We start from the raw sequence: 15,733 nt of genomic DNA, 5'->3' as shown, positions 1-15,733 counted from the left end.
ATCTCTATGGAGTAAGTTCGGCTGTCTGCAGGTAACAGATTAGATCCTGCAAGGCCTCAGCTATCTCCATCGAATCTCAGCCCTCGCATCAAATCCTTCATGCCGATCCACGGTGGCCCAGGACAAGGGTACTCATCAGGCAACGGGCAGTTGGTGAATGGTAAACGGCAGCTATCAACGAAGTATCGGAGCGACGGAGCCAGCTAGGCCGACGGTGGCTGATGGGAGAGAAGGCTCATTGCTGGACAAATTAAGTTAGGGAGCAGGGCTGCGGCACTAAGGAAAGCTTCAGGCGCCGTCGCAGTCCCCATGCGTTTCTAGTTGCGTTTAATATTAGGCTATAGTGGTGGTAGTGGTGAAGAACTGTGGATTGGCGAAGGATCAGGATCATTGACGACGTGGCTGGCGCGGGTGGGCTTGGGGGCCGTGATGTCTGTGGTGAGTACGTAGACTTAAGTCAAAGGATGGTGGCGAAGGTGAATAGAAAATCCGCTTAACTAATAGGCAGAAGTAGAGGCTGAGTGTTGAGATTTGCAAAGGGTAAGCACTATTAAGCTGATGGCAATCCACGTGTAGCTGTGGGACGATCTGTATATCGCAGACGGGTGGGACAGGAGGCTATACAAACTTACCAAGTGGATGGCTTCGTATACGCTAGCGTTTAATCTTGCAGTTGGGGATCTGCTTGGGGCCCGGCTAGAGCCGCCTACACCTGGTCGTTTCACTAAATATCTGGCCCTTCTACAGGCCGGCACCGTTTAAGTTATGCGAGACGAGTCAAGCAGACGATCTGTTGGGGGCGAGGTAGGGGGGTAGAGGGGTGCGGGAGAAGGAGTCCGGTGTGGCTGCACACTACTTTTCTAGGCATAGCACTGGCACTCTGCTTGGAGCTGACAAGCTCTCTTGGTCCAGGCTCCATCAGCTCTTGAGTCCTCTGTTGGAGGCCTTATCAGCGGAGTCGCTGAGCTGCACCATGTGGGTCCTAGAGCTGGATGTAGATAGACGAGACGAGATGGCTCTGCTTTGGTAGAATATTCCTGGGGGCCATACTCTAGAGTACAAGCCACTATAGCTGGCGTCTACGTCGGTTTGACGAGAGCGAACGCGATAGAAAGGAGTAAGTTGATTCATAGCTAGCTACAGCCCCCATGCTTTAATAGGCGCTGTTCCTGCTTCCTTTGCCCTTCTGCAGCTGCAGCTACGTCCACTGCACACGAGTTGTCTGATTGCTCACTTTAGGGTCATTCAACATGTCCGATCAACAAACACAAGCCCAACAACCTCCCAAGAAGCGCGCTGCCTGCGATCGCTGTCGCACGCAGAAGCTCCGATGTCTGCGCGTCTCTGGCCATCCGAATGATCACTGTATCCGCTGCGTGCGCTCGCAGATGGAATGCATTACCAGCTCGTCTAAACGTCCTGGTCGTCCCAGGAATTCGACCAATACCCCCCGTCAACAACAGCCGACTCCGAGTCCAAACGCCTGCATCGAAACGAACCCTGCCTTGCCTGCCATCGATATACCTCCTCAATCCCTCGAGAATGTCGACGATTGGTTCAACTTTGGCTCTTTGGACACAGACTATGAGATATGCTCTGCTCCCTGGACTTCAGTTGATTCAGGCTTTGAATCAGGGTTCCCCATGGAAGGTGTCGCCACTTCGATGTCTTCGCTATCCACGCCTCCCCTGCAAACTGCTTCCACTCCTGCTTTCCTCACTGCCATGCCAACGCATACTCCTATCCATAACCATTTTCATGATGATCCGTGTGACCAGCTGCCACTGCTGGCTCCTCAACCTTTTGCGGCAAACTTCGATCACGGCCTTCATCTTTCCCAATTACAACGCGAACTTTCCAAACAGTTATACACTCTCACTTCCATGCCTTGGGATATGACCAAGGTCATGCAATTGACTTGCTTCCAAGCACCTGGTGCCTCAGCCCCTTCCAGCCCCAGCCAGGATGATCTGAAATCGAATCCGCTGGCGAAGATCGCCAAAACGTCTGCCGAGTTTGCGCAGCTTCTTTGCTCGGTGCAATCTCCTATCGCTGGCGATGGAGGGAGTAATACATCCAAGGCTTCGAGTCCCTTGTCTTCTATTCATCCGCGCCTTAGCATGCCGGACCTCCTCACCATCTTATCTTGTCATATGTTGACGATTTCCATTTATGATTCCATCTTCTCCCACTTTACCGAACAAGCATCCCACAATCCCGGTGCCGTCAATATTGTCCTGCAGTCTGCGCCGAAGCTCTACCTCGGTGGTATCGCAGTTCCTCCTCGATTGGAGCTGCTGAGCCACCTGCTCTATTGCATCACGGCCAGTCAGCTTCGGCCGATCGAGATGCTCCTTGGTCTTCCCGACGAATGCTGCGTATCGCTAAAACGCAATTCGGCAAGCAAGGATAAGCAGACTGGGTTGTTCAGCGGACAGAGTGGCCAATTGCTCTTCTCCACTCTGATGCAAGTCGAGACTGAGAGGGCGACGGAGGATCGCGGTGGCTTGGGGGTGATCGAGTCGCTGAAGGAGAAGATACGCCTGATTCAAGGGCTCGAATGATGACGATTTTCCTATGTTCCTATAATGTTTGACGATCATAGTATAGAGCAATGAACACAATCAATGACTCAACCCTAATTCTCTTCCACCTGTTCCTCCTCTTCCTCTCCTCAACTTCCACCTATCCAACAACCCATCGTGACCTCACATTGCTTTTTTTGGACTCGAAACTCTATAGTTGTGTAACTACAATCTCTACTCGGTAAATTCTCGGACACTGTCCGAATGGCAGTTCGGCCCCAAAACGCTGCACCGCTAGTTTCAGCTGCAGCGCTAAGCATTCTAACAAAGGGACTCAGACTCAATAACCAAGCTTCGTGCTGTGGATCAGCCATGCACAGCCAAGCTCAAAGGTGTCAGGGCCCCCAAGGACCAAAGAGAGACTTCCTTAGCTCGCACTGCTAGCTTACTGGTCAGACTGGCTTGTCAAAGGATGCCCCGTGGAGCCTGCGATCGCCAGTCAAGAATGGCCGATTGGCCAGGCTGATCGGGAATTTCGGTCCCTCCCTAAAGCACTATACTGCGTTTGGTGCGATGTGCAGATCGATAATGGAGTGCTTTTGCTTGTTAGGGCGTAGTGCTGACTGACTGGCTATGGGCTGGGGGCTATTGTGTTCGGCGTTACCCTGGCTGTGTGCGAGAAGGCAGATTGGCTGAGAGCCCTCACTCAGTCACTTTGGTTTCCCTCTGACGCAAACTCTGCTGGAGGGGCTTTGTTACTGCTGTCGAAACAAGCCCTTTTCAATCGCCCCCTGCCGGCTGTTCGCCTCCTCGTTTGTCATCGTAGCTGTACGTATCTTGTCTCATTGCTATCGCTGTCAAGATGAACGACGAGCCTGTCGCGCTGCAGACCTGGAGCCGTCCCAACACGCGCGAGTCGGACGCCAGAACGCAAAACACAGAAGAGTCTTCGCGCACTCCCTGGACGCAGCAGGAGCATGGGAGTACCGCGAGAGTGATTGAGAAGCCCGGAGATGAGGAGAGCTCGGCGGCGGATCCTCCTGCTGAGGCTGCGGCGGTCCAGGCTCCTGGTGTCTCTGGCTTCAAGCTGTTTGGGATTCTGGCCAGTGTTACCTTATCTGCGTTTTTGATGTTGCTGGATGGGTCTATTATTGGTGTGGTAGGTGGCCGTCTCCTATACCTGGCTTGACTGGAGCTCACCGCGCAGGCTATCCCCAATATCACCAGTCAGTTTCACTCCATTCATGATGTCGGTTGGTATACCGCTGCGTATCAGCTGTCTAGGTAAGAAGTCTCATCTATACCATCCTACTCACAAAGCTCATCCCTCCTAGTGCTGCCCTCCAGCCCTTGTCGGGCAAGATATACACCTCCTACAACACCAAGGTTCGTCGCCCACCCCATCACTAGGTAAGGAGCTAACCAAGTATCACAGTGGACATACCTCTTCTTCTTCTTCCTCTTCGAAGTCGGATCGCTCATCTGCGGTGTCGCCAACTCCTCATCCACCCTAATCGGAGGCAGAGCAGTCGCAGGCATCGGCAGTTCAGGACTTCTCAATGGGGGGATGACAATTATCGCGGGCGCAGTACCCCTGGAAAAGCGACCTGTCTATACCGGTGTCTACCTTGGAAGTATGCGCGCTTCAGAACCCTACTCTCCGTCGTCTCGCTAATGAGAATAGTCTCCCAACTTGGCATCGTCTGCGGTCCTCTCATCGGCGGTGCCCTGACCCAGTACACCACCTGGCGCTGGTGCTTCTACATCAACCTGCCAGTCGGCGCGGTCGTCGCAGTTCTCCTCCTCTTTCTGCGCGTTCCTGAACTCACAAAGAAAGAGCCGTTTTCGCTTGCGCTCGTCAAGAAGACCCTTCCGGATCTCGATCTCCTCGGGTTTACGCTCTTTGCGCCGGCCGCCATCATGGCGCTGCTGGGTCTATACTACGGTGGCAACGAGTACGCGTGGGATAGTTCAGTTGTAATTGGACTATTCGTTGGCGCTGCAGCTACAATCACCGTCTTTGGAATCTGGGAATGGAAGATGGGCGATCGCGCTATGATTCCTACGTCGATGGTGAGCCACCATATTGTCTGGACCAGTGCGATCAATGGTGGGACGCTCGTCGCGTCTATCCTTACGGCTTCGCAGTATCTGCCTATTTACTTCCAAGGTGTTCGTGGGTATGGGGCTGCTATGAGTGGTGTTAATACCCTCCCTGGTATTCTCAGCCAGTTGCTCACTGTTATTGTTTCTGGTGGTGTCGTCCAGAAAGTCGGCTACTATCTTCCCTTTGCTGCGGCGGGGAGTGCCATCAGTGCGGTTGGTAATGGGCTTGTTACTCTGTTCAGACCAGATACGCCTACGGACAAGTGGATTGGATACCAGATTGTTTTAGGAAGTGGTCGCGGTATTGGGATGCAAATGGTAAGCCCAGTCCCCTATGTTGGTTGCTCTTTACTGATAGTTTTCAGGGAATTATTGCCATCCAAAACCTCCTTCCCCCCGAAAAGATCCCCGTCGGTATCGCATTCATGATCTTCTGCCAGAACTTTGCCGGAGCCGTCTTCGTCGTCGTCGGCGAGGTCATCTTTACACAGGAATTGGTCAAGGAGATTGTCAAGTACGCTCCGTCTGTCTCCGTTGAGGCTGCTGAAGCTGCTGGTGCAAGTGCCGACTCGGTTCGTGCCCTTGTTCCAGATGGGAGTCCTGAGCTGGCTGGTGTCTTGATGGCCTTCTCGAACAGTGTTAACAAGGTCTTCTATTTGCTTATGGCTTTGTGTTTGCTGGGCTTCGTTGCTGCGTTTGGTATGGGCTGGGTGGATATCAGGAAGAACAAGAAGCCTGCTGCTGAGGAGGAGGAGGAGGAGGATAAATGAGAGTGAGAACGGGAAGTTATGTATCTAATTTTTGAGCTTTATGTTCTGAGCGTTTTGGATAGTTCGAGATAGATTGGTGTTGAGGGCGTTGACCAATAAAATTTATCTAAAGGGTGAATGTCCTGACTCTTAGTTTCGACGCTTTCTATATGTTTCGTCTTGTATATACTGGCTAGATTCCGTATTGCTTGACCATAATGTTGCCATGCGAACTGCTGCTGTACTTGTGGTGACAGAGATATATACTTTGACCACGGAGATTGCATCTCCTCCAACCACGCTTCTACTTTAATCAAAGAATAGTATATCTGTGACTCAATAGATGACTAGATGTACATACGACAGTTGATATATATTCTCGTTCCTATTGTTTTATTTACTCTACATTCTAAACATATTCCTCTCTCTTCCCCAGCAAATATCGATGCCCCAGGCCACGACTACACCGATCCCCCGACGCCAACCATAAGCCACATGCAGATGCTTCGCCGACCCAAGAAAAGACCAAGAACAAGGCGATCCTTAGATCGAGCTTAGTCGACGATAACAACGGTTGAGATGGGGGTTAGCGCCAGTCGCAGTGACAGGGGCCGCCTCGTATAAGCTACACTCCACCAAGCTGAATGGCGATCGCCCTGTGTCTGGCCGGAACATAGTCCCTTTCCTAGCGAGTGTAGGATCACTTCCACACAGAGTACAACATGGCAGTGCAGTGTGGACAGCGTATGGAGTAGCGGCTGAAGCTGAGGCAGGCAAGGTCCACCAGAGTCGGGTAATAGGGCTCCACCACTATGGACCACTCCACCGAACAGACAACAGACGAGATACCAGCCGCGTGGCAGCTGGGATCCTGGATGACTTGGAGTTAGAGCTCAAGCTAAGGTCGTAATCTGCACAAGCTCGATCTGCCTGCAGGATTCCTGGACCCCAACTGAGCTGCACTGTGTATTCCCGAGCGCTCGGAGCATATCCCATACTCCCCCCGGAGGCTGTGGGCGAAATGGCCGAACGCTTTCGCGAATTCGGTCAATCTCCCTGTCAATCGTCCGGCTAGTCTGGTGTTTGTCAGTGATTGGTTCGTGGACTGGAGAAGTACTCGTCTTCGCCACGGGATCCTGAACGCCATCCTCCGTATAGGCAATTTTGCTATCGATGCTTGTTGTTTGGCCCCCATGCCGGAGTAATACTGCAGCAGGTGCTATGGACGTGATACAGGGCTGGATGGTAGTAGTATGGCTGAGCTTGGGGCTGGCCGATAGATTGAGACTGAGATGTCTTCTTTAAAGAGGGTGTTGCTGCTCGATTGATGGAGAGGACAGCCCAGCCAGCCCTACACGTTCAACACCCGTGACTCCTGCTCTATCTTATATTCAGTCTTTTCAACTATACCCCAAGACGATCATCTCTCTTTACCCCCTTACCTCCTAATCCACCATGTCCAAGATCAACGAGCCCATTGCCATTGTCGGCAGCGCCTGTCGCTTTGCCGGAGGTGCCTCGTCGCCCTCGAAGCTGTGGGAGTTGCTCAACAACCCTCGAGATGTCCGCAGCGATATCCCCACGAGCAGGTTCAACAAGGATAACTACTACCATCCTAACTCTGCCTTCCACGGGCACAGCAACATCCAGCACTCCTACCTGCTCGAGGAGGATGTCGCTGCCTTTGATACCGAGTTCTTTGGTATCAAGCCTGTGGAGGCAAAGGCCATTGATCCACAGCAACGGTTACTCATGGAGACCGTCTATGAGGGTCTTGAGTCTGCGGGTCTTACGATTGACTCCCTGAAGGGGAGTGATACCGCCGTCTATGTTGGTTTGATGTGCGGTGACTACGAGGCCAGTGTGCTTCGCGACTGTATGCTCCCTACCTTTGCCCTTCCCCCTAGGAAGTATTGACTCTTCTAGTGAAAACCGCCCCGGTCTACACGGCCACCGGGATTGGACGGTCTATCCTGTCCAACCGTGTGTCCTACTTCTTTAACTGGCATGGACCTTCCATGACCATCGATACTGCCTGTTCCTCCTCTCTCGTTGCCGTTCACCTTGCAGCGCAGGCACTGCGAAATGGTGAATCGCGCGTCGCTTTGGCTTGCGGATCCAACTTGCTGTTGGGTCCTGAGAATTACATTATGGAAAGCAAGCTGAAGATGTTGTCTCCTGACGGTAGGTTTACCTTTCTCCCTTGCAGAATCTCCTCGAACAACAGCTAACCTATATTTCTTGTATAGGCCGCAGTAAGATGTGGGACAAGGACGCCAACGGATACGCGCGAGGTGACGGTGTCGCTGCCTGTATCCTCAAGACATTGAGCGCTGCCATCGAAGACGGCGACCACATCGAATGTATCATCCGCGAGACCGGCGTGAACCAGGACGGTGCTACAACCGGTATCACCATGCCCAGCGCTACCGCCCAGCGCGCTCTCATCGAAGCTACATACGAGAAGGCCGGCCTTGACCTCTCCAAGGCCATCGACCGTCCCCAGTTCTTCGAGGCCCACGGTACCGGTACACCTGCTGGTGATCCCATTGAGGCGGAGGCTATCTCCAAGGCTTTCTTCGGTGAGCAGTATGGCACCAAGGTTGCTGAGGAGCCGCTGTATGTCGGTTCAATCAAGACCATTCTCGGACACACTGAGGGTACGGCTGGTGTTGCGGCCCTGTTGAAGGCTTCGCTCGCCCTGCAAAACAGCACTGTCCCGCCCAACATGCTCCTCAACACCCTGAGTGAGACGGTTGCTCCTTTCACCAAGAACTTGGAGATTCTCAAGGCGCCCAAGGCCTGGCCGTCGGTTGAATCCGGCCAGCCTCGTCGTGCCAGTGTGAACTCCTTCGGTTTCGGTGGTACCAATGCGCACGCGATTCTCGAGAGCTACGAGCCTGCTCGCCTGGAAAACGGCGGTGCCGACTTGTCTGCTCAATTCACTCCTTTTGTCTTCTCTGCGCTCTCTCGTGGATCGCTCAAGGAGACTCTCACTGCTTACGCCGACTACATTGAGGCGAACCCTGCTATCAGCCTCCGTGACCTTGCCTACACCCTGCAAGCACGCCGCACTGCCTTCCCCTACCGCGTCTCTTTCGCTGCTCAAAGTGCCGATGATCTCGTTGCTAAGATCCGCGCTGAGATTGAGGGCACTAACACCGCGGAGCTGGGTGTCCGCCTGGCCTCTACCAACGACAAGCGCCGCAAGATCATCGGTGTCTTCACCGGTCAAGGAGCCCAGTACGCTCGCATGGGTGCTGAACTGCTCGAGCAGTCTGCTACTGCCCGCAAGATGATTGCCGAGCTCCAGACTCACCTCGAGCAGCTCCCCGAGGACCTCCGCCCTGACTTCTCGCTCGAGGAGGAATTGCGCCGCGCAAAGGAAGAATCTCGCGTCCTTACCGGTGCTTTCTCTTTCCTCTCGACCGTCGTCCAGCTTATCCTCGTTGACCTGCTCAAGCTTGCTGGTGTCGAGTTCGATGCGATCGTCGCTCACTCTTCCGGTGAAATGGCTGCTGCGTATGCCGCTGGTCGTCTGAGCGCCCGTGATGCCATGTGCGTCGCTTACTTCCGTGGTCGCTTTGCCTCGAAGATGGTCTCTCCCAATGGTGCCGACAAGACCGGTGCTATGCTTGCGGCTGGTATGTCTGAGGAAGATGCCGTAGCCCTCTGCGAGGACGAGATGTTCGCTGGTCGTCTTTGCGTTGCTGCTATCAACTCTTCTTCTTCTGTTACCATCTCTGGTGACGAGGACGCCATTGACGAGTTCAAGATGATCCTTGACGACGAGAACATATTCAACCGCAAGCTTCGTGTTGATCGTGCTTACCACTCGAACCACGTCTCTAAGCACCTCGCTGACTATGTTGAGCTTGTTCGTCGCGCTGGTGTCAAGGCCCTTGAGCCTGGTGAGGGTGCTCCTCTCTGGATCTCCTCTGTCTACGGCCGTGAGGTCACTTCCGACATGGGATTGAGCGATGAGTACTGGGGTGCCAGTGTTGCCCGCGGAGTCTCGTTCTACCCTGCGCTCAAGATCATCCTTGAGGGTGGCGAGTACCAGGCTGCTCTTGAGGTTGGTCCTCACCCAGCCCTCAAGGGTCCTGCCAGCCAGACCATCCAGGAACTCGGCAAGGCCATTCCCTACTTTGGTGTTCTGAACCGTGGCTCTGATGCTACTGTCGCCTTTGCCTCGAGCCTTGGATCCCTCTGGATCCGCGTTGGAGGCGAGCAGCTTGACCTCACAAACTTCGAGAAGGAAGTAAACGACAACAAGTCTGCCCTACAGGTCCTCAAGGGTCTCCCTCGCTACCAATGGAACCACGAGGGCTCCTACTGGCACGAGCCTCGCGCCTCCAAGAAGCACAAGGCCCAGACTCAGCCCTTCAATTCGCTCCTTGGTACCATGATGCCTGACAGCGCTGCCCACCACCTCAGCTGGGGCAACTTGCTCCGCGCCAGCGAGATCGAGTGGGCTTCTGGCCATCAGGTCCAGAGCCAGACTGTCTTCCCTGCTGCCGGATACATCTGCACTGCCTTTGAGGGTGCTCGTGTCCTTGCTGGAGACCGCGACGTGCGCCTCTTCGAGCTCAAGGACTTTGTCATTCACCAGGCTTTGACCTTTGCCTCTGACGACGCTGGTATTGAGGTTCAGTCTTCGCTCTCTGACATCCAGAACGTCAGCAAGGGCCGCCTCGTTGCCAAGTTCACTTACTCTGCCTCCATTGGCGAGGAGGATCTCGACCTTGTCGCTGAGGGAGAGCTGCACATTGTCTTTGGCCCTGCCTCTGAGGCGACTCTCCCCAAGCGCGCCACCAAGCAGCCCCATATGATCTCCGTCGACAACGAGCGCTTCTACACCTTCCTTGCTACGCTGGGCTACGGTTTCGATGGTCCCTTCAAGTCGCTGCACACCCTGCGCAGAAAGCTTGGATCCAGCTCTTGCTCTGTCCACTCCATCTCGCGCGAGGGTGTCTTTGGCCAGCCTCTGCTTGTCCACCCTGCTGAGCTTGACGGTGGTATTCAGTCGCTTATCCTGGCTTACAGTTACCCTGATGACGACCAGCTGCTGAACATGCACTTGCCTACTAGCATGAAGAGCATCCGTGTCAACCCTACCCTTTGCCAGTCCATGACTAATATCACTACTGACGGTAGACTTGGTAGCAGGCGTTCTGCTGGCTTCAATGGAGACGTCAGCCTGTTCACCAACAACTCTGGCTGTGCCGCTATCCAGATCCAGGGTCTTGAGCTGAAGCCCCTTGGTGCCCTCACGGCCAAGGACGACCGTAAGGTCTTCTCCAAGTACGAGTGGGTGAAGAACCGTCTGGACGGTGATCTCGCTGCTGACGATACCAACGTCACCAAGCACCACGAGGATGTCCTGGAGGGTCTTGAGCGCATCTCGACCTTCTACCTTAACAAGCTTGATGCTGAGGTTCCTATGGACTCGTCTCTGCGCAAGGAAGGCCCTCACATGCACTACCTCAACTACGCTCACCACATCGTCGAACTCATTCAGAATGGCGAGCACAAGGTCGCTAAGCATGACTGGCTGAGTGACTCCCTTGAGGACCTGCACCGCAAGACTGGCCATCTCAAGGACCTGATCGACTACGACATGATGCATCTCGTTGGACAGCAGATGCCCCGTGTCCTCCGTGGCGAAACCAACATGCTCGAGGAGATGCGTGTCTCGAACATCCTGGACAACTACTACAAGGGCGCCTTCGGATCCCGCGAGGCTGGTCTCTGGATTGGCAAGATCATCTCTCAGCTTGCGGAGCGTTACCCTCACCTTAACATCCTTGAGGTCGGTGCTGGTACTGGTGGTGCTACCACTCGTGTCCTCCAGGGTCTGAATAACAAGTTCCTCTCTTACACCTTCACTGATGTCTCGAGTGGTTTCTTCGAAGGTGCGGCCGAGATGTTCTCTGAACAGAAGGACCGCATGGTCTTCAAGACTTTCGACTGTGGTCAAGACCCTGTTGCTCAGGGATACGCCGAGGGGACTTACGATGTTATCGTTGCTTTCTTGGTCATTCACGCGACTCCTGACCTTGACCTGACGATGCGCAACATCCGCAAGCTTCTCAAGCCCGGTGGTTTCTTGATTGTCGGTGAGGGAACCAACAACGGCCAGCCCTACGGAAGTGCTGGTTTCATCTTTGGTTCTCTGCCTGGTTGGTGGCTTGGTGCTGACTCTGGCCGTCCTTTGTCTCCTTTCGTCTCTTACTCTGAGTGGGAGAGACTCCTCCAGGGCAGCGGATTCTCTGGCATTGACTCGACTGCTCCTCAGGCCTTCCAGGATGTCCTTGGTATGACTGTCTTTGCTGCTCAGGCTGTCGATGACCGCGTCAACTTCCTCCGCGAGCCTACCAACCCCGAGGTCGTCGCCAAGAGCGCTGCTGCCATTGAGTACCCCATTGAGAAGCTCGTTGTCATTGGAGGCAGCACTGACAAGACTCGCTCCCTGGTCTCGTCCATTACTGAGACCCTCAAGAAGAGCGCTGTCAACCTCTACACCTTCGAGACCCTCACTGCTGTCGACTTCAGCCTTGTTGACGCGGATGCGACCGTGGTCAGCTTGTCTGAGCTGGACAAGCCTGTCTTTGAGGACTTGACCCCCGAAGAGTGGGCTGCCTTCAAGACTCTCTTCTCCTGTCCTACCAAGCTCTTCTGGGTCACCAGCGGCAGACTGTCCGAGGAACCTTTCTCTAACATGACCGTTGGTTTCGCGCGTACTGCGGTCTTCGAGACTCCCGCCCTGCGCTTCCAGAATGTCGACTTCACTGACCTTTCTACCGTCAAGGCTCAGGAACTCGTCGAGAAGGTCCTCCGCTTCCACGCTTCAGCCAGCACTCTGCCTCCGGACGTCAAACAGCTCGCTTGGCCCCTTGAGCCTGAGATCCTCGTCAAGGAGGATGGCGAAGAGCTTGTCCCTCGTCTCCGCCACATCCATGCCCGTAACGACCGTTACAACTCTGCTCGCCGCCCCATCACCAACGTGACTGACATCACGAAGTCTCCCGCTGCCTTGTACAACAATGGTGAGGGCTGGAAGTTGAAGGAGTTGTCTCCCTGGGCTATTCCCGTTGAGACTCCCGAGACCATCACTCTCGAAGTCAGCCACGCTGTGCTCTCTGCCGTCCGCACTTCCTACGGTCATCAGTTCCTGGTCTTTGGAACGGAGTCTAAGACTCAAGGTCGCTTCATGGCTCTTGTCCCTAGCCTCCTGTCTGTCGTGACTATCGCCAAGGAGTCTGCTGTCCCTGTTCCCAAGGCTGCTGCTACCGACATTGAGCTCCAGGCTTCTCTCGCTGCCTGTCTCATTTCCATGGCTGTCGTTGATCCTCTTGTTGACGGTGACACTCTGGTTGTGCACAACGCGACCGAGCTCCTTGCCAACACCATCTCGACTCACGCCGCCAGCAAGAAGGTCCACGCCGTCTTTGTCGCCGACTCCAGCAATGCCGATGCTCCCGAGGCCTGGGCCAAGTTGGAGCCTTACATGACCCAGTCCGAGATTGCGGATGTCCTCCCAGCCAACCCTGCCTGCTTCGTGGACTTCTCTGTCCAGGGATCCGAGAACGCCTCATCTATTATCGCCGGTCTCCCCATTCACTGCCGCAAGGAGAATGTCTCAACTCTCTACTCCCCAGTCGGGTGGGAAAGCGTCTCTGTCTCCGCGGCCTCTGCCCTCGGCCACCTTCTCCAGCGCGCTTGGTTCTACGCTCAGCAGGAGACTCTCGCTCACAAGAAGGAAGCCGTCGCTCCTCAGACAGTCAGCATCGCCGACCTCCTTGAGGGCTCCAACCCCGAGGACCCCGCGACCGTCATCGACTGGACTCTCTCCAAGACTCACCCCGTCCACGTCAGCCGCCTCGACTCCGGCGCCTTTTTCAAGGGCGACAAGACCTACTGGCTGTGCGGTCTCTCCGGTGCTCTCGGTGTTTCCCTGGTTGACTGGATGATCGAGCGCGGTGCCAAGTGCCTCGTCCTGACCAGTCGTAACCCCAACATCTCGCCTGACTGGATCGCCGCGCACAAGAAGAACGGTGTCAATGTCACGATCGTTCCTTGTGACGTTACCAACGAGCCTGCCCTCCGTGCTGCCCACGAGTTCATCGTCGAGACCCAGCCTCCTATCGCTGGTGTCCTCAACGGTGCCATGGTTCTCCGTGATGTCTCCATTGCCAATATGTCCTTTGAGCTGATGAGCGATGTTTTCCGTCCCAAGGTGTACGGTTCGATCCACCTCGACCGCATCTTCAAGGATACCCCTCTGGACTTCTTCATCCTGTTCTCTTCCATCAACTGTGTTATTGGAAACCTGGGACAGGCCAACTACGCTGCTGCCAACACCTTTATGTGCAGTCTTGCTGCTCAGCGTCGCAAGCGTGGTCTGGCTGCTACTGCGCTCAACGTCGGTGCCATTATCGGTGCTGGATACATGGAGCGTGAGTCCAGCAAGGCTCTTGACTTGACTGTCTCCAAGATGGCCCTGATGCATCTTTCCGAGCAAGACTACCACCAGTTGTTCGCTGAGGGTATTGACGCTGGTCGCCCTGACTCTGTGGATGAGGCTGAACTCACCACTGGTCTGCTGGATATTCCTGCTGCCGAGGACGACGAGAACACGCCCAAGTGGCACTCTAACCCGGCCTTCCTCGACTTTATCGTTCACCAGGTCGAGAAGAACGGTGCCGACGCTGGAAACGAGGTCATTGCTTCTGTCCAGGACCAGCTCGCTGCTTGCAAGTCTCGCACTGATGTCCTTGCTGTTGTCAAGGGTAAGTCATTCGCATCTTTCTATATTTTCCCAGGCTAACACGAACAGCTCGCTTCGCCATGCAACTCCGCAACGTCCTCCAGATGACCACCGCCGACGAGGATCTGATGGCCCTCCGCAGCCGTGACATTGGTCTTGACTCGCTCATCTCCGTCGACATTCGTTCTTGGTTCCTCAAGAACTTCGAGGTCAGCGTGCCCGTCCTCAAGATCATGGGTAACGACACCATGGCCGAGCTGGCCGACCTTGTCGCCGACCAGTGCCCCGAGTCCCTCCTCCCTGGTCTTGGAGGCAACGGTGAAGCCCCTCTTCCCGTCGAGGAAGCTCCCGCCGTCGCTGTGACTCCTACCGTCATTGTCAAGGCTGCTGATGATGCCGCCTCCTCTTCTGACTCCAACGAGGGTACCCCCGCTGAGTCCGTTCACGGCGGATCGACCGGTCGCACCACGCCAGTCACCATGGAGGCTCCTCAGATGGTGAAGGGTCCTCTGTGCATCGACTGGTCCAAGGAGATTGTTCTGCCCAAGGCCGCTACCATTTCCACTGAGCGCACGCCCGCTGCCCGTCCCCAGAACATTGTCCTCACCGGTGTCAGCGGTCTGCTCGGTCGCAACCTCCTCAACAGCCTGCTCGCCGACTCTTCCGTGAAAAAGGTCTTCTGTATCGCCGTCCGCCGACTCAACGAGCGCATCAGCGAACTTCCCAAGGATGCCCGCGTGCAGTACTTCGCCGGTGACCTCGAGACTCCCCGCCTCGGCCTCTCCGAAAAGGAAGCGACCGAGATCTTCAGCCAAGCAGATGTCGTGATCCACAATGGCGCCGACACCTCACATCTCAAGTTCTACCCCGAGATCAAGGCTGCCAACACGGGATCGACCAAGGAACTCATCTCACTTTGTATCTCCCGCAAGGTGCCCATCCACTACCTTTCCACGGTCGGAGTTGCCCTCTTCGGAAACTACAAGTCTTTCCCTGAGGTATCGGTCGCAGAGCACCAGCCCCCTGTCGATGGATCGCACGGATACGTCGCAGCCAAGTGGGCGAGTGAACGGTTGCTGGAGGAGGCGAAGAAGGGAGCGGGTCTCAACGTCTGGATTCACCGTCCTTCGACGATCATTCGGGAGGGATCTGACGCGACGAACGCGGCTGCGCAGATTGACTGGATGAATGCGCTTGTCGAGTACATGAGGAAGACGCGTGCGGTGCCTGTGTTGAAGAACCTGCGGGGTGCGCTGGACTTTGTTTACGTCAAGAACGCGACGGACAGTATTCTGTCGGCGGTGTTTAGCAACAAGCAGACGGGAGTTGTTTACACTCACCAGGTTGGAGATATTGTTGCTCCTCTGGAGAACCTGAAGGAGTTTGTGGCCAAGGACACTGGAGCGAAGAATGTGCAGGAGCTGCAAGTGGAAGCGTGGTCGCAAAAGGCAGTCGAGGCCGGACTGAACCGCGGTGTTGCTGCTCTTATCGACTCGATGGACGACCCTGGCCAGCCTCACTACCCTCGTATGTTGAAGGCTGCTCAATAGAGCATTGTGTATAATATAGGAGTTTGGTTAATT

The 15,733-nt window shown here is 55.0% G+C and overlaps 3 protein-coding genes across 3 annotated transcripts; all 3 read left to right on the top strand.

The window, feature by feature from the left end:
* Positions 1-1,250: 1,250 nt before the first annotated feature.
* Positions 1,251-2,664, top strand: BDV14DRAFT_206892 (Zn(II)2Cys6 transcription factor domain-containing protein; the record flags this gene model as incomplete). The annotated part of the gene is made up of 1 exon (XM_073775020.1): positions 1,251-2,664. One exon carries the CDS (start codon positions 1,251-1,253, stop codon positions 2,562-2,564), a length of 1,314 nt encoding a protein of 437 aa, XP_073622349.1. The 3' UTR covers positions 2,565-2,664.
* A 609-nt stretch (positions 2,665-3,273) lies between these two features.
* BDV14DRAFT_12211 (MDR family MFS transporter) lies at positions 3,274-5,683 on the top strand. Its single transcript, XM_073765911.1, has 6 exons — positions 3,274-3,684; positions 3,733-3,809; positions 3,860-3,911; positions 3,961-4,159; positions 4,210-4,949; positions 4,997-5,683. The coding sequence occupies exons 1-6, from the start codon at positions 3,388-3,390 to the stop codon at positions 5,399-5,401; spliced, it is 1,770 nt and encodes a 589-aa protein (XP_073622348.1). The 5' UTR covers positions 3,274-3,387; the 3' UTR covers positions 5,402-5,683.
* Positions 5,684-6,835: 1,152 nt separating this feature from the next.
* On the top strand, positions 6,836-15,700 carry BDV14DRAFT_205733 (uncharacterized protein; the record flags this gene model as incomplete). Its single annotated transcript, XM_073774785.1, has 4 exons — positions 6,836-7,256; positions 7,307-7,564; positions 7,630-14,172; positions 14,220-15,700. 4 exons carry the CDS (start codon positions 6,836-6,838, stop codon positions 15,698-15,700), a joined length of 8,703 nt encoding a protein of 2,900 aa, XP_073622347.1.
* Between the last annotated feature and the right edge of the window lie 33 nt (positions 15,701-15,733).

This window comes from Aspergillus stella-maris (assembly GCF_047715825.1).
Source record: "Aspergillus stella-maris strain CBS 113639 unplaced genomic scaffold BDV14scaffold_104, whole genome shotgun sequence".
Taxonomy (NCBI): Eukaryota; Fungi; Ascomycota; class Eurotiomycetes; order Eurotiales; family Aspergillaceae; genus Aspergillus; species Aspergillus stella-maris.
The sequence above is the reverse complement of the archived record's forward strand: the minus strand, read 5'-3'. Positions and strand labels throughout refer to the sequence as shown.